Here is a 20219-nt window from a genome sequence, read left to right as displayed (position 1 = left end):
GAAATAATGAGTTTAGGACCATCCATATTTCTTTAAATTTTAGATGTCAAACTTTATAACAACTTTAATTAGATTTATTTACGATCACAAACACTTTGATTATGATTTGTTTTTAAATTTTTCAAACTATAAAAAATAATAAGTTGGTTCGAATAGCTGAATAATCTACCTGAAGATTGATTAAAATACTTTTTAATGTAAGAAAAAGAAAAAGACCGCATAGTTTCCCATGCCAAAACTGAAAGTAGAAAGGTTTAGAAACAAATCAAATCAAATTACAGACAATTCAGTTTGGAATTATAAAAAAAAAAAAACCAGAGAGAAAAAGTCAACATAACATGGGAATAGACCTTTTGTGACTTCATTGGTGATGCAATCAGAGTAATACAATTACACAGTTGGCCGAATTAGCACCGCTTAAATAACACTAATCAATAATAATGTAAATCAAAACTAAGAATCGAATATACTAAACTAAAATAAAACCGTGTTCAAATAATACGATTCTCATTGGTTTAATAATAGCTTATGTTTTTTTGTTCTGTCTCGGACTCTCGGGTAAATTAATATCAAGACAACTCCTTTGATTAACAGTTTAGCATAAACTCTTTAAATACGGATTATGTGATTTAAAATAATAAAATTGAACAGTTTGATTTTCCCCTTAATTTTATTTGGACTTACCTTACAACAAACAAAAACTATTTTTAAATCTTTACCGTCCATAAAGATAAATCCAAGGAATCTAAAACATAATCGGAAACTAAATTAAATAAGAAGAAAGAGGAAAAAGGAGAAAATTAAAAGCGAAGAAAAGATTCGAAAAAGAGATGGACCAGAACGGCGGTTTATTCGGACGTCAGCAGCACTAACTTAGAAGGAGAAAGGCTTTGTCTTCTTCCTTCTCCTATTCCTCTTCCTCCTCCTCCTCCTCCAATTTTACTGACGCGTTTCGGTTTTTTTTTTTGCTTCTGTTTCTCTTCATCTAACCATTACACACGCCTCTCTCTCTCTCTCTCTCTAGAAGTTTAAAGTCTTTCCTTTTGCGTTTCATTTGGTTTTGAATTTTCTCACCCACGATTTTTCTTCGTAAGGAAAGTTCTTGATTTTTCTCTTCGTGTTCAAGGGTTTTGAATATTTTTCTCCGAATTACTAGTATCACTCATCTGATTCTTGGCATCGTTCCTCGTGATTTCTCAACATATATATTTTTGTTTGTTTGAAAGTTTTGAACTTGGAGATTCCGTTCCTCTTGATCATCATCTTTTTAATTCGATTCGAGTCTCTAGGGTTTCTGTTTCTAGGATTCTCCATCTTATTTAGGAATGAGGAAGCCAAAGTTATCGAAACTCGATAGGTTGGAGAAATTCGACATGTTCGTCTCTCTCAGCAAGCAGAGATCGGTTCAGATGCTAATGGCGGTTGGGTTACTCTACATGCTCCTCATCACATTCGAAATCCCCTTCGTCTTCAAAACCGGGCTCAGTTCCCTGTCTCAGGACCCGTTAACCCGACCCGAGAAGCACAATAGCCAGCGAGAATTGCAAGAGAGGCGAGCTCCGAGTCGACCCTTAAAGAGCTTGCTTTTCCAGGAATCAGAATCGGAAGCACCGGCTCAGGGTTTAAGAAGGAGGACCCAGATCCTGTCTAGCTTGAAATTCGACCCGGAAACATTCAACCCGGGTAGCAAAGATGGGTCGGTGGAGCTCCACAAATCCGCTAAGGTAGCTTGGGAGGTTGGTCGAAAGCTATGGGAAGAGCTAGAGTCTGGGAAAACCCTGAAATCCTTGGAGAAGGAGAAGAAGAAGAAGACTGAGGAACATGGGTCAAGCTCCTGCCCTCTCTCGGTTTCCTTAACCGGGTCTGATCTTTCGAACCGTGCGAACCTCATGGAGCTTCCATGCGGATTAACTCTCGGATCACACATTACAGTGGTTGGGAAGCCACGAGCTGCTCACTCGGAGAAGGACCCGAAGATATCGATGTTAAAGGAAGGAGATGAAGCTGTCAAGGTTTCACAGTTTAAGTTGGAGCTTCAGGGCTTGAAAGCAGTGGAAGGAGAGGAGCCACCTCGGATCCTCCACTTGAATCCGAGGCTTAAGGGTGATTGGAGTGGTAAGCCTGTGATTGAGCAGAACACTTGTTACAGAATGCAATGGGGATCGGCACAAAGATGTGAAGGATGGAGATCTAGGGACGATGAAGAAACTGGTTAGTTTATATGTTCAAAAGCATCAATCTTTCATTTTGCGTTGAGGATACTCATTAGCGAGAATGGTTGTAGTTGATGGTCAGGTTAAGTGCGAGAAATGGGCTCGAGATGATAGCATTACATCTAAAGAAGAGTCTAGCAAGGCGGAGACTTGGTGGCTTAGTCGATTAATAGGTCGGAGCAAGAAAGTAACTGTTGAGTGGCCATTTCCGTTCACAGTTGACAAGCTTTTCGTGCTTACCCTTAGTGCTGGATTGGAAGGTTATCATGTTAGTGTCGATGGGAAGCACATCACTTCCTTCCCTTACCGAACTGTAAGCGATGTTTAGGCTTAAGCTTAAGTTGTTGTTATGGTTTGATTAGTAATTGGCGTGTGAAAGTGGTAACTGACTTTGTGGTTGTTCTTATATTAAGGGATTTACGCTTGAGGATGGTACTGGCTTAACCATTAACGGGGACATAGATGTTCATTCGGTGTTTGCTGGCTCTCTCCCGACCTCGCACCCTAGTTTTTCTCCTCAGAGGTATCTTGAGCTCTCGAGCAATTGGCAAGCCCCATCACTTCATGAGGAGCAAGTTGATATGTTCATTGGCATCCTCTCTGCTGGTAACCATTTTGCTGAACGGATGGCTGTGAGGAAGTCGTGGATGCAACATAAACTAGTTAAATCTTCTAAAGTAGTGGCTCGCTTCTTTGTTGCGCTGGTAAGTTTAGATTATGTTTACAAGTGATCTGTTCTGGTCTGATCTTGGTCATCTAGTTTAGATCTTAAGAGCTAAAAATTGATATTTATTTGGGCAGCACTCGAGGAAGGAAGTGAATGTGGAGCTAAAGAAGGAGGCTGAATTCATTGGGGACATAGTTATAGTCCCTTACATGGACAGTTATGACCTTGTTGTCCTCAAAACAGTAGCAATCTGCGAGTACGGGGTGAGTCCGCTGATTCGAAGAATCAACACTTGATGCCATGTTTTCATTGTGATCAATACCAGTAAAGGAGTTTCTTGATTTATCTGTTTTGCAGGCTCATCAGCTAGCTGCTAAATTCATCATGAAGTGTGATGATGACACATTTGTACGAGTCGATGCCGTTCTAAGGGAAGCTAAGAAAACACCTGCGGATACAAGTCTATACATTGGCAACATCAATTATTATCACAAACCGCTCCGCCAGGGTAAATGGGCTGTTACATACGAGGTAAAAAATTATCATCATTGGCTTAGAGAATCAGTATATCAGCTTGTTTTTCATTTGAAATCAAAAGTTTATATTTATATGTTTTTTTTCTCAGGAATGGCCAGAGGAAGACTATCCACCTTATGCTAATGGCCCGGGGTACATATTATCAAACGATATCTCTCGCTTCATCGTAAAAGAGTTTGAGAGACACAAATTAAGGGTACACCGCAACTGAAATTTCCAACCAACCCTTTATCTAATCATTTCGAAACAGAGCATGTATTTAACTCTGTTTTTTTTTTCCCCTTCTTTCTCAATCTTGATACTACAGATGTTCAAAATGGAAGATGTGAGTGTGGGAATGTGGGTAGAACAGTTCAACAACGGGACCAAACCGGTGGATTACATTCACAGCCTCAAGTTTTGTCAGTTTGGTTGCATAGAGAATTACTTGACGGCGCATTATCAGTCGCCGAGACAGATGATTTGCTTGTGGGATAAGTTGGTTTTGACAGGGAAACCTCAGTGCTGCAACATGAGATGACACAAACCAAAACACTCTGTTTCTCTTTGGTTTGGAAGAAATTCGAAGAGCGTTTTTTTTTTCGGTAGCATTTTATAGCAGATAACTTTGGTTGTAGTATACTAGACTACTAATTGAAAATTCAACAAGGAAAGAAAATCTTTTTTTTCTTTTTTTTTTGACAAATGAAAACAGAATAATGTATCTATTTTAGAGATCTTATTGGAAAATTTCTGGTAACAACACATTAGCAATTTTTACTCAAATCAGTTTCCCGTAAATCAAACCCCAAACATGAACAGACTTGGGTGTTTTGTTTGTAAAACAAAGTTGACAACGACAAAGCTCTGTCTTTATTTGGTTACTTGACAATATAAACACAACACTCTTCTCCACTTCCTTTCTCTGTTAAGACACGTAACGGTCTCAGAGTTTCATCAAAGCTGGGAAGAGTTATTTGCGATAGCACCAGCTTCAGTAAGCAGAGGCACAAGCTTGCCTACCTTGTTACTCTCCATCACTCATGCGAAAAAAGAAGCAAAACTCAAATGATCAAATTCATACCCTTTGTTGTTTATGAATTTTGAAGTGACAGATGTCAATATTTTAATTTCAAATTGCAAATAAATATACAACCCTTCATCAACAAATCCCCATACATTTTCAATCACATTCTTATGTAATTATTACTTATTAACCATTGTAGCTACATGTGTAATAGTATTATTTATCAAGAATAGAGACTAAAAATTTGTTTGGCATTAAAGCTTGCTCTGTTAAGCCAGCCTACGTACGTTGTTTTACCGGACAACATTCGCTTTTGTAGAAGATTCTTTGGTACAGTTTATGCCTAGACCAATCTTTTTGACGCTGGTCGATTCACCATCACTTTTATGCTGTTTCTTGTGACTGAATTGAAATCCAATGCGTATTCATTTAATTCAAGTAACAAAAATCCAATGCGTTTTTGTTAACAGCTAAATAGTTTAGGTTTAGGAGGGAAAAATGTAACTTCACAAATTTTAAAATTTTTTGTTTCTCCACTCAGGAGGGAAAAACAAATATACAAAAAATTTCGCCCTAGCTTAATCCCGCTTTTTAAACACTGTAAGATAATACTATTTACGAAATTGATCTAATTATTTTCAATTATTTTTAAAACTTGGAATCTGAAACGTTCTCCTATAAATGTAATGTTAGCTCTCTCATTTTCTATCTCTCACGCTTCTTAGAATTTGAATTTCAAAATTATGACGATGAAGTTTTTCAAGCGAACCTTTCTGCGTTGTTTCTTCAAGCGTAAGAAGAGAGTTCCAGGTACGTATTACTTTGAATTCGTTCTAATATCTAGGCATATCTTCTTCTTTTTCTTCTGATCAATCTCTAATGACACTGTTGTCCTTCTGTGTGTGTAGCTGCGACTGTGGATCCGATCGCTGAAGCTCCGCCCTCTCCTCCTAATCAACAAGGTAATTGACAATAAGAACATGTAATTTGCTAGATATTAGTTTTAACATGTAAATGCAATGTTTATCAATCAGTAGATCTAGTTTTTTTATTGACCAATTTTTGAACATGCCCAAAAAATTAACCTATTTCCATCAGGCGAAGCTCATACATTTGGTTGCTATCTCCAATAGCCAAGAAATATCCCAAATAATTCAAACTCTCTGTGAATTCATGGGAGATACAAAAGTATGACAATGTATTTGAAGAGAACATGAAGTCTATGATCATCGAAGGTGATAATGTTTCAAGAAATAATAAGAATCTGAACTATAAACCCATCATTTCATAATCATAGAACCGTCAAGTCTACTAAGATCCTTTCATAATCATATCTCCTTTGTTATCCGTTCATAAATACTTGGAGATAGATTTCTCTCTGATCTCTTATTGATAGTTGTCTAGTGTTATAATACTTGTTAGGAGTACTCAGTGTTAAAATATTTTTATAGTTCATGGCTGGATATGTTCATAGCTTTCTGAATTTCGTTCAAACCTTAAAGGATGATGCAATGGTTTCTCTCATAGACAGAGACTCGATCATTCTGTTTGTTTTATCAATTTTTGCAGTCCCTCATCTTTCTGCCGGTCTATCTCTCGGTCATGCTGCCACTCTATCTACTGGTCCAATACCATCTGCCTCTGCCTCATGTAATTTTACTGATCTCCATGTAGACAATATATTTCCACATTGCCTTTGATAAACTTTCTTTTGTTTTGTTTAGGGTTACTTGATATCATCTACGCTACTTTTGAAAGTATGAGAGCTCAAAACTAAATTAATCTTTCAGTTTCTTTCTCTATTCAAAATATTGATTGTAACAATTGTCTGATTCTAATAATAAATACCTAATCTCTATTGATTTAGAAGTTTTAAGAACATTAATTTCAGAATAATAAAAAAAAAAATCTGAATCAATTGTCAAAGCTGTTAATCCGAGGTTTTTTCTTTCAAAGGTAAAACTTATGGAGATTTCATGTCAAAAATCTATGTGAATCTTCCAAATCTTCTGTCTTAAACCTGCCGTTGCAATATAAATAAGTAATTGTATATTATTGGTAAGAAATCAGCGCTTGTCGTATACGTACGTACAATTGTATATAAAAATATGAAGAATGTGTTTGATTAATGAGAAACAATACTATAAGAAATTGAGCAAATGGTGTTCAGGAAAGTTGTGCTTCTTGCCGTCTTGTTGTCCCTTTCATGTGAGTCCATCTTCCAACTTTAAAGTTCATTCCATCCCATTTATTTCCCAAAATATTCTTTACATGATAGCTGATGTCCAAATGCAAGTCAACTGTTTCTTTTTTCTTTTTTTTTTTTAAATAGCTTGTCGTTAACAACAAGACCATAGAAATAAAATGTTAGATGATATAGTTTCTCTGTAACCAACACTAAAATCAAAATAAATTCAAATTGAGATGATTATAAAACTATCAATTTTGCTTTTGAAAGACGCAAGGGCGTTGAGTAATGCCAATTTGTCAATTCCGGTTCTAGTTGTTAATCCTTTTTTATTTTGTTACCCAATGGTTAGTTGTTACTTGTTACTCTAGATTTTCAAAATTCATAGAGATACTTTAAACTACTCTTACCATAATTTTTTCATTCAAAGTTTTATGTAAATGAATCGTTGAAATACTATGTTCGTTGCTTTTACGAAACCTTAATGCATCATATTCGTAACTATTCAAGCATCGTTATGTGTGTGTATATATATATAGGTGCATTGGAGGGAGAAGCAAGACTTAGTGGAGAAATGAGAGATGTAACGATACAACGTGGAGGGCCTTGCAACAACGAGAATACTTGTCATAATCATTGCCCGGGGTGTGCTATCACACACTGTATTTTCAACCAATGTGTTTGTACTAAATGTAACCCTCCACAACTAAATTTACATGTAAATTATAATATTTATCCAAATTTGTGATGATCAGGTCATAATAATAAACATTTTTCTTTTCTTATTATTTCGGCATAGTCTAGGTCGTCACTTTTGCAAAGATCAACAGTTGGAAATTTATGCAAAAATCATTATCTTAAACAGTTAAACCCTTGCAACTGAGGAAAGTCTAAGCAAATAATTTATATTAAAGATTGAAAATATCATATAAATCGAGACAACATTTGTTTCTTTGCTAAAACATCACTTATTGTGAAACAGAAAGAGTAATAAATTAAATATGTTGACTAAGATTGAGTATTGAGTATTAAATATATTGAACAAATTAAATATGTTGACTAAGATTGAATATTAATGTTGACTAATATTGAGTATATATATGGAATGAATGCATTAAAAAAAAACCATCAATATTATCAAAACGGAGACATGGCGTCAAGGAAAGTACTTCTTCTTGGCCTTTTGATATCTCTTTCATGTGAGCCAAATCTTTAACTTATCACATTTTCACATTTTCTTATATTTTCTTTACGTGATAATTGCAAGACTCAGACATATGTATATCAGTATATATTGAACTATTGTGAACTCTTGTTCACCACATATTGGTAAATGGTAATAATTAAAAATCTCTTTTATGTTACATAAAGGTTTGTGGGTAGCTAAAGCATTGGAGGGAGATGCAAACGTTGGGGAAGACGTGAAAGATGTAACGATACAACGTGGAGGAACTTGCAACAACGATAAGACTTGTCGTGCTACATGTCCAGGTTGTGCGATAACAAAATGTATTTTCCAACAGTGTGTTTGCGATCGATGTAACCCTCCAAAACCAAATTTACGTGTTAGAAGAGAAAGATTTAGTGGAGAAATGAGAGATGCAACGACTCAAGGTGGACGTGGATGAGAGCCTTGCGATGACGACAACATTTGCCGTAAGAATTGTTCTGACTGTAAAGTTGCAAAATGTTTCTTGAGACAATGTATTTGCACCAAGTGTTTCTTCCCCCCAACACTGCCAAATTTACTTGTTTAAATTGCATTTTAACCAAGTTTGAAGCTTGTTTAGTTTCTAGATTTGATTAATGAAAACCAAGTTACGGAATCCTAGTCACTGTAATTAACGTTGCTTGCTCAAAGGGAAACACCACTGCTTCTATCAGAAAACAGAGCCCTCCTGGTGCATTGCCTCCTCGGCCTTTACCTTCTTCTGCAAGAAAGCTCTGTTTCTTTTCGGTGTTTATGTCATTGCCGTTTAACAGTCTTAAAATGATAATTTGTTATTGTTTCAAACTCTTTATTACAATCCCAATACATGTTTTAAGGAAAAAAAAAACCTATTTTATAGATTGCTTATATTAGAAGAGAGCACAAAAAGGAATTTTTTAAGTAAAAGGAAAATAAATTAAAATGGTAGCATTTGTATTATTTACATTATTAGTACAGGAATTTGACTTTTTAACTTTTGGCAATGTTAGAATTGTCTTTTTTAAATGAACGTTTGACAATTCATTATTAAAAATAAAAACATATATTTTGAGATCTTATTATATAAAAGTGATGCGTCTAACTGACAACTGTATATAAGAAATTTAAACAGTTAAATCGCGACACACATTAATTCATCATAAGGGGGAAAATAGTAAATTACCAGTCATCGTCAACTTCTTCTCAGTCACGCAATTTCCATTGCGAAAACCCTCGATCCTTGAGCCATGAAAGCTTGAAGTGGATGAGAGGAGTCTCTGTTTTTCATCTGAGCTCAGAACAAAGATTCCTCTATTTTCGTACACATTTTGGTGTTATCCAATCAATTAGATTCTCTACTGGTCCATAAATGATGAGAGGAACATCATCTCTTTACACCAAAAAACCTTACAAGAAACAAAAATGGCGGTTTCGTTGCTTCCATGGGGCGATCAGGGTTATACATCGTCTGAGATCGCTGGGACATGGACTCTCCTAGACGCTCTCAGAGTTGCAGAGTTGAAGTTTGAAGCTTCCAGGAACCTTGTGCTTAACAACATGCAGAATCCGAACGTTCACAACAGGCCAAGGGTCTACGTTTTCAACAAGTCACTCAAGTCATTTGCCTCACCATTTGAATGACATGTTGAAAACGTAGACCCTTGAAGCAATAACAAATCAGCAACATCTAATTATGTGCTTTCTTCCTTCTAGTATAAGCAACATGAAATAGTTTTTGAAAAACATCCAAAAGAACTGTTACAAAACAGAGTTTGAAGCAATAACAAATCAGCATTCTAAGACCGTTAAAACATCGACGACAACAACAACAACAACAACAATGAAATAAAGACAGAGAAACAGAGCTCTCTTGCAGAAGAAGGTAAAGGCTGAGGAGGAGGAGCAGCAGCACCAGGAGGGCTCTGTTTTCCGGTAGACGCAGTGGTGTTTTCCTTGGAGCAAGCAAAGTTACAGCGACTAGGACGAACAATTCGGTACACACCAGAGCTCGTGAGCAAATGTACGTCTTTGTTATTGTCTTGTCCGAGAGAGTAGATGTAACCAAGTGCAGGTCCTGAGCCAGCTCCTCCCGGAGCAGCCGTGCACTTCATCGGCGAACCTTCGCTGCATTTAAACGGTATTTGAGAGTCCGTGAAGTTTCCGCTATCTTCTGGTGATTCTATAGCTGCCCACATTGCGTTTGCATAAAGATCTGCATACAAATACCTGAAAACAAAATGGTTTTGAGAATTTAGGAATCTTTAAGGTTTAGGATTACTACAATTAATGTACATTAGAGTGTAGGGCTTAGTGTTTGATCTTACGTGCCATAAGAGCAAGGATCAGTTTGGGATCGATAGAAGTAACCTCCAATGATGGAAGCAGATCCTTCATGTTTGTTAACTTCAGAGTGGTTGTAGCCGAGAATGGGGAAAGTCAGGTTTGAAACCGCAGAAACATTCTCTCCAAAAGGAGATAAAGGAGAGAAAACATAAGGTCCTTCGTAGATTCTCCAGCCATAGTTTCCACCCATTGTTATGATATCAACTTCTTCATATGTATCCTGTTACATTTTTAAAAATCTTTTCTTATGAAACTCTGCATCATCACAGAGTTTGATTCTTAAACCGTAAGAAGAAGAAAAAAACCAAACCTTTCCAATATCTGCGCACAAGAAGTAATCTGGCCTCTCGGAATCGAAGCTGCAACGCCATGGATTTCGAAGCCCTAAAGCCCAAATCTCAGGCTGTTGATCTTCATTGCCTTGAAAAGGATTGCTCTTTGGGATGGAGTAGTTTCCCCATAAACCAAGCTTAGAGATTTCAGATACACCTGCAGAGTTTAACCACATAAAACAAAATAAGAATAATAAAAAAAACATACCGAATCAAGACTTTACGATACAATTGGTCTCGTCACTTAACTTGGCATAACATCGACATCAAGCCTCAAGATTTTGCCAAGCAAAGACTTCTTGTTCTGTGCAAAGTTGTGAGTATCAGAAACTCCTCCTCCGTCACCAGTCATGAGATACAAATACCCGTCAGGCCCAAAGAGAATCTGACCACCGTGAGATGACGAATAAGGAAGTCCCATTGTGAAAATCCTCCTCACTTCAGATGCCTTGCCAGTCTTTGCCTACACACACAAGAAATGCAACAATCTTTGCTAGAGAATCTTGACCTCCAAGAAACTCGGATACTAATGAAAACAGGGCTTGAATATATCTTTTTTTTTGTTTGAAACTTACCGTTGAAGGGCTCGAAGAAGTACCATTCGCGGTATATTCAGCCACGACGGTCTGATAACGACAAGGCTGCGCACCATCGTCTTTAGGAAGCTTAGAAGGATCACAATTCACATCAGAGTTGCAAGCACAACGACCAGAGCATCCAGGAGACTTGACTTTATCGCAGTTGAAAGACGCGAAAAACCTTCCGTTCTCTGCGAATTTAGGATGAAATGCCATTCCCATCATACCAAACTGTGTATCGAAACTGACTTGATCGGTTATGTCAACAAAAGGAGTTGATTCGTCGATTTCCATCGGTACACCTGAGTCTTGATCCGGTATTGTTCCTAACCAGATCTTACCCGGTTGGTTAGAGAAGAAAGCCCGGTTCGAGCCATCAGGATGAGCTACCATGTTGAGGTAAGACCCGGTTCCTATCTTCTCAAGACAAATCCCTTCAGGTGGCTTTACATCATCCGCAGTACCAGTGTCTTGGTTAACCGGTTTACCATTAAAGCATTTGGTTATGTTGTTGCTGGTTTTAGATGGTCCACCAAAGGCGGTACAGAATTCGGTTTGGGATTTCCAGAGATCGGTTAATGTCGATGAATTTGAGGAGGTTGAAGGCGAAGCTGCACCTCCTAGTAGAGTTGGACTAAAGGGAGAAGAGACAATGGAGATGTTGTGACATGATTCCCATAGCTTTGAGCATAAATCTTTAGAAGTTGAGTTGCAGAGAATTGGAATTGGAGAAGTCTCATCACCAAGCAATTGTCCAGAGAACTGGTCACATCTCTGTGTGAAATAAGGGAACTCAGAGATTCAGAATCAGTAGCTTCAAAACAAAATCTTTAATTCAAGTGAATGGGTAAGTGAAGTGAAAGATCGATCCTTTTTATAATGGGTATCTCGATTTTGTTGATTTATTAAGGGGAAATGAAGGAAATTGGTTGGGACTTACAGCACAGAGAATGGATTTGAGAAGGGAAGAACAAGTTGAGTCAGAGACGTTCATGGAGTTGAAGCGATTCTGCAATTCAGTATCATCTTTGGAATTGCAGCAAGTTCGTCCTGAGTAGGAATCGCAGAACTGAAGCGTCTGGTTGGTGATGACTTGAGTCTCTGACAAAAAAAAAAGAAAAAGACCAAAACACAAAACGACATGAACACTTGAACTCAAAACGACATGAAAACAGAACACTACTTAGCTTAAGAAAAAGGGACTTACTTGAATCTGAGCAAAGAGGATGAGAAGTTGTTGCAGAGAGTAGAAGCAGAAGAAAGAAGCAGACATGAAGGAAGATAGTGATGGCTTGATTCGTCCTTGCCATCATTGAGCTATGCAGCGATACAACTCTCTCTTTCTCTTTCGAGACTCAAAGCTATATATATATATATATATATATATATATATATATGTGTGTATATATATTTGGTAGGAGATAGGAACATAGTGGTGTCTAAATACGAAATACACGTTGAATTTTTTTGTCAAAAATAAAATAAAGAAATATTTAGAGAGAAATGAATAAATTTCTTGGATAGGGTGAAACGGTTACGCTAATTTGTCTATCTCAAGTATAAAATATGACTGGATATTCAAAATTTGTCAAGCCTACTCTCGAAGTTTGATTTTTGCAAAATTATCGAACTGCTTTTTTTTTTCTTAAGAAAAATTATCGAACTTCTTTTAACTTCTAAGACCATGTCCAATGGAGGGACTCCTTAAGAATCTCTTAAAATTATTTTTATATAAATTTAAAATTTAATTAAAGTTAAGGATTCTTTTTGGATTTGGTTCTCCAATCACCAATGGTGAGCTTCTTTTAGGAGTCCTTAAGTTTTTTTTTTTAATTTTTATTTATGAATTACTTCTTTTTAACATAAATAATTTTATTAATAACTAAAATAAAACATCATATTTTATTAAATCAAAAGACAAATTGCATTACATAAAATAACAAACATATGAAATATAGATTTTGAAATCATAAAACGTTTAGTTATAACCGTGAGAATTACCAAATTTATGCCAGATATGCTCAATTAAATTTTTTTGTAATTGGTCATTTGTTTCTCGGTCATGAAGTCGAGTTCTTCTGCCGATCAAATTTCCGATATTTGTGGCCCTTTCTGTAGAGTATGACGAATCTACATGTGAAGTTCTGCTTCCTTCTCCTTGTTCAAATTGTGAAACATCAGCTAGAGTGTATCCATTTCGTTCGTCTTCTACTATCATATTGTGTAGGATGATACATGATTTCATAATCCTTCCAATTTTTGCTTTATCCTAAATAAGAGCTGGGTTTTTGACAATTGCAAATCGAGCTTGCAAAACTCCAAACGCACGCTCAACATCTTTTCTGGCAGATTCTTGACATGTAGCAAATTTTGATGCTTTTGGATCTTGAGGGAGTGGAATAGATTTGACAAAAGTAGCCCATTTCGGATAAATGCCGTCTGTAAGGTAGTACGCCAGATGATACTCGTGTCCGTTGACGAAGTAGTTAACTTTTGGAGCTCGTCCTTGCAAAATATCATCAAAGACAGGTGAACGATCTAGAACATTGATATCGTTTAATGTACCTGGAGGTCCAAAAAACGCATGCCATATCCAAAGATCCTGTGATGCGACAGCTTCTAAGACAATTGTTGGTTTTCCTGAACCACGAGTATATTGTCCTTTCCAAGCAGTAGGACAATTCTTCCACTCCCAATGCATACAATCGATGCTTCCTATCATCCCGGGAAACCCGCGCGACTCGCCATTATCGAGTAGTCGTTGAAGATCGTCTGCTGTTGGTCTTCTTAAGTACTCATCTCCGAACAAATCTATTATTGCTGTTGTAAAATTTTCCAGGCATGAAATCGCAGTACTCGCACCAAGCCGGAGGTATTCATCAACCGCGTCAGCCGCACAACCATAAGCCATCATACGAATTGCGGTCGTACACTTTTGTAGTCCAGATAGACCAAACCTCCCGGCAGCATTTCTTCTTTGCTGAAAGAAAGGAACTTCTGTGGAGAGGCGATCAACAATACGCATGAACAATGGTCTGTTCATTCTAAATCGCCGTCGAAAAAGATGTTCCGGGTAAATCGCATCATGACTGAAATAGTCATTCCACAATCGGATGTGGCCTTGTTCACGTTCTCTTTCAATGTATGCTCGTTTCTTCTTTGCCTATGTCCTTGCTGTTGCTTGACTAGTTGAGTGAAGAGCAAGAAAGTGGTTGAACATATTATCGAATTGTTGATCAAAAGCCTCATCAACAGCCTCATCAAGTGCTCCTTCAAAGTCTTCAAAGTCATTGTTGTCATCATGTGCTCCTTCAAAGTCTTCAAAGTCATTGTTGTTTGATGATGATGATGCCATTTTTTTGTTTAAATAGGAGAGATGAAATTTTAGAATCGGTGTTTGCTAGAAAAGATTAGAGAAAGAGAAGCGGTGTTTGATAGAAAATATTTCAGAGGACTTGTATCTTGAATAAATGAGATGCAACGTTTTATGAACAAATATATAGAAGTAAATAATTGAATCCCGTGATACATAAACCAAATGCTGTTTTGTGGTTTACAATTGTACACATTCCATTCAATATATGGTGCTATTTTTTTACAACATATTGTGGTCTACATTATAAAAGGACAAATGAAAATTGGGACCCAAACGTAAAGTGAATCCCGTGAACTCTGTCACCTTCAATTATGCGTACACCATGTCTTCGATTCTCCAAATAATTGCTTCCTGCAAATCATTAAAAGCCAACTCATTAAATTATGTCGTCCAAAACAGAAAAAGAGATGGGCCAAAACAAACATCGGCTAAGAAACCATCGAGCAAAACAAACATCGGCCCATATATTTTCAAACCGCAAGTTCATACATTCAAACCGAGGAAAGCTTTAAAGCATACAAGCAACTAGAAAATAAAGATCACTTAACATGATCATACAAAATGTTTAACCCTAAACATTATACTTATTACATCATTTCTCTAATTAACTTATCCCTAAAAGCCACTTCCGTTTCTGAAAGTTCAGTTTTTGCTAGCAGATTCTCTAGCATTTTGTGTCTTGAAACATAAGCCTTCATCTCCATGTCCTTCCTCTTCATTTCCCAGGCTCCCGAGAAGTTTGCATATGCCTGTTCTGCCTCCTTACCGCTTGTCTGCGGTGCAGCCTTAGCAGATTTAGAAGCCTTCACACCCGGTGGTCTAACCGTTGAAGCATCTTGTGGCTGAGCTAAACCCTCGTCCACCTTTCTCCTTTTAGCACTTCCAAGATCCATCACAGCTGGTGTTGAGCACCACTTTTGGTCATGGCGAAGCTCTCGCCAAGCATGTTCAAGAGTAAACTTGATCTGATGGTCATTATAGAATATCACATGAGCTGCCTTCATGAGATCATTCTCATTTTGACCGCTTCTTTGCTCCTTCTTCGCAGCCTCAAAACAACCAACAAACTTGCAAACAAGCTCATTAATCCTGCTCCACCGTTGTTTGAGAGGTTTCCACTCTCTCGGTTTCTCACCAAGCAGCTGGTGACTGTTGTTATAATACGTCTGGATTCTTTTCCAAAATGCTCCACCCTTCTGCTCGTTTCCGATGACTGCATCTTTGCTTGTGTTGAGCCAAGCACTGATCAGCACTAGGTCCTCCTTAGGACTCCACTTCCTCCTTTCTTTGCGGTCTTCAGTTGGTGGACCTGGATCATCAGAACACTGGCTACTAAACCGAGGTAGTTCTGATGATCCAAGCTCAATGGTATGTGGGTTTAGTTGACTAGTTAGGAGATTGACAAAGCTTGGCATGTTTGAAGGGTTTGGGTTTGTAGAATCCATAGAAAGAGTTTTACAGTTAATGCGATTTAAAGGAGTAGGAAATAAGGAGTGTTTGAAGGGTTTCAGATAAGGAAAGAAGCTTTTTATGGTCGTTGAGTTTTGATAGAAGATGTGCGAAGCAAAAGGTATGAGAAATAAGAAAGAGTTATGAGAAAAAAGCAAGAGTTAAGAGAAAGAAGAAAGAGTTATGAGAAAAAAGCAAGAGTGAAGAGAAAAAGCAAGAGTTATGAGAGAAAGAAGCAAGAGTTAGATTGAAGTTTTATTAAGAGTGTTTTGGATACTTTTATTATCGGTTTGTTAGGTTAAAGTCTTTTAATTTTGTTGTCTTTTAATCTTGACAGTTTATAATATTGAAGTCTTTTAAAAGTTTGTCATTCTCATCTTCAAGTCTTTTAAATCGGAAGTCTTTTATTTTAGTCATCACTGATAAGCATTTATCGGTAGTTATTATTACCACAAACCTAAACACCTACCAAGCAAAGCATTGATAACCAAGATTGGACACCTAACCAAACACATCAACCACCATTTAATCAAGCATTTAACACAAACAACCATCAACCTAACTATAAAGCTAACTATACGGCCATCAACCTAACTATACAGCTAACAAGTTCTAAAGATGTACCTGGGTTCGGTGACACTGCATCGATGCTTGACAAGCTGGCTTCTCTCTTTTTCCAACGGTTTACCTCACATAACACATCAAAGAAAAATTTATTAGAGAAAACACACAAAGAAGAAAACATTAATGAAAGAAAAAGGATCAAAGAAACACACAAAACTTGCGATGTCATCCTAAACTCAAAGAACTTCGCAAAACCGATCATTCATCATTTCAAAAAAAAATTGATGAACTTTGAAAGAATGTCGACCATTCATTTCAAACTTTGAATTTATAACATTTCATTTCAAACTTTGAAAGCCGATCATTCATTGATGAAATCATTCATCACTCATCATTTCATAAAAAATTGATGAACTTTGCAAAACCGATTCAAGAAAAAAATTCATGCAATCTATAACAATTTCGACTTCAATCATGTCTAAACATCTAATACAGTAGATTGTTAGTCAAAACAATCATCATAATATCGATTAAAACGAAAACGCCTAAATTTTTTACAAACCCTAATCCCTAATTTCGAACGCCAAACACCAAAAATCTCACACAAAATCGAAAAATTAACACAACATACCTTACCGAGACTTCGAGATGATGAAAGCCTTCAACAAAAACAATGAAATCGTCTTCGAACTCACAGAAATTGATCGCTGGTGGGAAAAAAAAATTGGCTGATAAAAACAAGAACAAAACAAAATGGGAAGTCTCGGGAATTTTTTTCCCCAAAGAGAGAGAATGTTAAAAAAATGGGCCAATCTTCACTTGCCACGTCGCATAAGGGTCACCCCTTAAAACACTTATACAAGGGATGTCCCATATCCAAAGCCCAATTCTTTTTTATTTTTGGATCATATTTTACCAATGGATCCGGGCCATAGACCTCCATTAGACATGCCCTAAGATAAAGATATGTCACATCAACTTCTATTTTTCTAACTCATTTATGATGATGAATTTAAACAATAGTTTTTCAAAACTAGATGGATAACTCATTAAATTAACGGGTTTGCATTGGTTTTTGTATATTTAGATTGTATTTTTTCGAAAATTTTAGTCATCTCTTGAAATCATTAGTTTTTGTAAGTCAGAAAATAAGATGATCTTGCTTCAGTAACAAAATATATTAACAGCTACATATATTGTATATTCGTATTTATGTATATTATTCTGTTATCTATTTCTTTTGGGTTAATTATTGTAAAGAGAATACAAACCATGCTAATAGTGTAGCAGAATATGAAATTACCCAACATGAACAGTAGGTCAATTTAGTCGTCCATGTGAACATTTTTTTCAGGCTTCAATCATTATCTTTTTATTTTTTTAATCTTGCTCTGCATTTCCCTTTTCTCACCCGCTTTACAAAGTTTATTTAATAAAATCTTTATGTCATAGTTTTCTGTCTTCCAAAATTGGCATGTGATGTATATACGATTTTTGTAACATTCCGGCTTTTGGTTAACCAAATATCGGTTACCAGTTCCTAATTCCGGTTTTATTTAATTAAATCATCTCTATTTCTTTTTCTTTTTATTTCTTTTTTATTTGGGTTTTTTCTAATTTCTTTCTAAGAGCCCATTAAGCCTGGCCCATCTATTTAACCTCCATATAAATACCTAATTAAATCCTAAAATAATCAACCCTAGCCACCTTTTTCCTCTCTCTTTCTCTCCTCCCTGCGCCGAGCTGCTCTCTTCCTCTCTCTCTGAATTTTCTTCTCCTTCTTTCTCTCTCTCTTGGCTGTGTCTCTCTCTCTTGGCTGTGTCTCTCTCTCCTTGCCGCGGCCGCCGCCATCCTCCAAGCCTCTCTCGCCGCCGAAGCTTCCTTGCCCAGCCGTGATGTCTGCGCCGCCTCCTTCTCCTTTGGGTGAGATGGGATCTGATTCTGATGGATCTCCTCTTAGATCTCCTTCTCCTTTGCCTCCTCCTCCAGTCTCTCAACCTTCTAAGCCAAGGTGAGGGCTCTGTGGCTTCATCCTCTCTTACATATGCATGGTTGTCTTTTAAGTGACATTTTCTTAGATCAGGCTTAGATCTGCTTGTTAGGGCTGTTAGAATTGTTTAGGACCTGGATCTATGTTGCATGTTTGTTGATGATTGCTGGTTGCTGGTGGAATGAGATAATTAACCTGAACTTGGATCTAAACTTATTGGACTTTAAAATATTGATTGTGTGATGTTAACCTGATTATTGTTCCTTTTTGTTACAATTGGTATCACCGAAAGTGCATCTTAATAATGGAAGGACCTTTAAGAAATGGATGATTCTTTGAAATGGATGATTGTGCATATAGATCTCTGATAGGGCCCCTGGCTCCCGGAGGCGGGAGTCAGTGTTGTTTGTTGGCTATCGCTGTCGTGTGAGGCACGGCTAGAGCCATCGCTGGAGTGGATTAGCGATCCACTATTTATTGAGCCGTCCAAAGGGACCGCTGGGTACAGATTTCTGGGTGACCGCTTTGAGCAGCCGTCTGAGTGACCGTTAGCTCATAGCCTGTCTTGGTGATTGTTGGGATCAGTCTGTGTGACTGGCAGAGTGAACCTGACTAATGGGTATGGTAATAGGCCAGCCATTGGATGGGATTATTCTGGTTGTCTTTCCGGGTGAGGCATGGGGGCCCATGTGGCAGCCCACCGTAACTGCCAAGTCCAGGGACTCGCTGCTTGTGTAGTTGCTTGTAGGGTTACCCTTGATTGCTGTGTGATTGATTGTTAGGAACGAAGTGTTTATATATAAGTAAATATATATATATATATATATATGTGTTGCTTGGGCTTGCTTTAGGATTAGATCTCTTAAAACCAATTTATGCTAGTTCGATGATGTTGTGGGCCTTCTTAAGGCCCATCCTCACTGAGTAATCTCAATTACTCACCCCTCCTCTCTCCTTGTTTTTCAGGTTTAGTAGAGAGATCAGTTTAAGTCTGTGTTGTTGATTGTTACCTGGACGTTTTCCTGGCGATTCTGTGTGTTCACCAAATCGGACATCCTATCAAACGCGGTTCAATGACCGATCTAACATATCCGGTTCCCCGCTCTCTTAGGAACCTGGGATAGGGATGTTACAATTTTAGTCCCAACACGTACGTCCACTGATACACTGTTAGCAAAATAATAGTAGTCGACTAAACGCTAATCAATTATTGCCCACTATTCAAAAATCAAGATAGTTATTTTACCAAAAGAAAAGAAAAACAAGATAGTGATCACCGTCTAATTTTTTAAAAAAACACAACCATCAGAACGAATTTTCTCGACCCAAGTAGAATTAGTAGTCTAGTAGAACAAGTGCGTAAGCTCCCATTCGTGACAGACAAAAACTCTAACTCACGAGCCACGATCAAAAACTAAAAAAATGAAGTATAAACTCTTATTAGTTAGTAATTGATAAGAAACATAACTCCTATCAATTAGTCATATACAAAAATACATGCAAACCTACTAAACACTTTTTAAAACTGAGATGATCACATATTAAAGACTACCGAATAATTTGAACAACCCACTATGCCATTCAAAAAAAAAGGACAACCCACTATACGACTATTATATTAAAGAATCCATCGTTAACTTAGAGCCAAATAACGACAAAAAGAAACTTAGAGCCAAATATAAAGCTATAACTCGACATATCAAAGCGGGCCATGTCGGAGCAGATTGAATCGTGGTCCAAAAACTTTTAATTATAATTCGCAGGTCTAACCAGTGTTTTTCTCTCTT

The 20219-nt window shown here is 37.2% G+C and overlaps 5 protein-coding genes and 1 pseudogene across 5 annotated transcripts; 3 read left to right on the top strand and 3 right to left on the bottom strand.

Moving 5' to 3' along the window:
- Window positions 1–800: 800 nt before the first annotated feature.
- On the top strand, window positions 801–4088 carry LOC18012074 (hydroxyproline O-galactosyltransferase GALT6). Its single transcript, XM_006394308.2, has 7 exons — window positions 801–2211; window positions 2285–2526; window positions 2627–2917; window positions 3015–3143; window positions 3238–3411; window positions 3506–3613; window positions 3725–4088. Exons 1-7 carry the CDS (start codon window positions 1326–1328, stop codon window positions 3935–3937), a joined length of 2043 nt encoding a protein of 680 aa, XP_006394370.1. The 5' UTR covers window positions 801–1325; the 3' UTR covers window positions 3938–4088.
- A 1078-nt stretch (window positions 4089–5166) lies between these two features.
- On the top strand, window positions 5167–7359 carry LOC18011837. The gene is made up of 6 exons (XM_006394307.2): window positions 5167–5233; window positions 5332–5385; window positions 5993–6073; window positions 6148–6180; window positions 6572–6631; window positions 7151–7359. The coding sequence occupies exons 1-6, from the start codon at window positions 5167–5169 to the stop codon at window positions 7357–7359; spliced, it is 504 nt and encodes a 167-aa protein (XP_006394369.2).
- Window positions 7360–7761: 402 nt separating this feature from the next.
- On the top strand, window positions 7762–8239 carry LOC18012050 (defensin-like protein 266). Its single transcript, XM_006394306.2, has 2 exons — window positions 7762–7810; window positions 7983–8239. Exons 1-2 carry the CDS (start codon window positions 7762–7764, stop codon window positions 8237–8239), a joined length of 306 nt encoding a protein of 101 aa, XP_006394368.2.
- Window positions 8240–9470: 1231 nt separating this feature from the next.
- LOC18012002 (HIPL2 protein) lies at window positions 9471–12410 on the bottom strand. Its single transcript, XM_006394305.2, has 7 exons — window positions 12261–12410; window positions 11994–12154; window positions 11051–11827; window positions 10725–10938; window positions 10454–10632; window positions 10125–10363; window positions 9471–10026 (listed from the first exon to the last, which is right to left on the bottom strand). The coding sequence occupies exons 1-7, from the start codon at window positions 12364–12366 to the stop codon at window positions 9606–9608; spliced, it is 2097 nt and encodes a 698-aa protein (XP_006394367.1). The 5' UTR covers window positions 12367–12410; the 3' UTR covers window positions 9471–9605.
- A 621-nt stretch (window positions 12411–13031) lies between these two features.
- LOC112083366 lies at window positions 13032–14408 on the bottom strand (annotated as a pseudogene).
- A 608-nt stretch (window positions 14409–15016) lies between these two features.
- LOC112083365 (glutathione S-transferase T2-like) lies at window positions 15017–15844 on the bottom strand. Its single transcript, XM_024151034.1, has one exon. It carries the CDS (start codon window positions 15842–15844, stop codon window positions 15017–15019), a length of 828 nt encoding a protein of 275 aa, XP_024006802.1.
- Between the last annotated feature and the right edge of the window lie 4375 nt (window positions 15845–20219).

Source organism: Eutrema salsugineum, unplaced genomic scaffold (assembly GCF_000478725.1).
Source record: "Eutrema salsugineum unplaced genomic scaffold, Eutsalg1_0 scaffold_6, whole genome shotgun sequence".
NCBI lineage: Eukaryota > Viridiplantae > Streptophyta > Magnoliopsida > Brassicales > Brassicaceae > Eutrema > Eutrema salsugineum.
The sequence above is the reverse complement of the archived record's forward strand: the minus strand, read 5'-3'. Positions and strand labels throughout refer to the sequence as shown.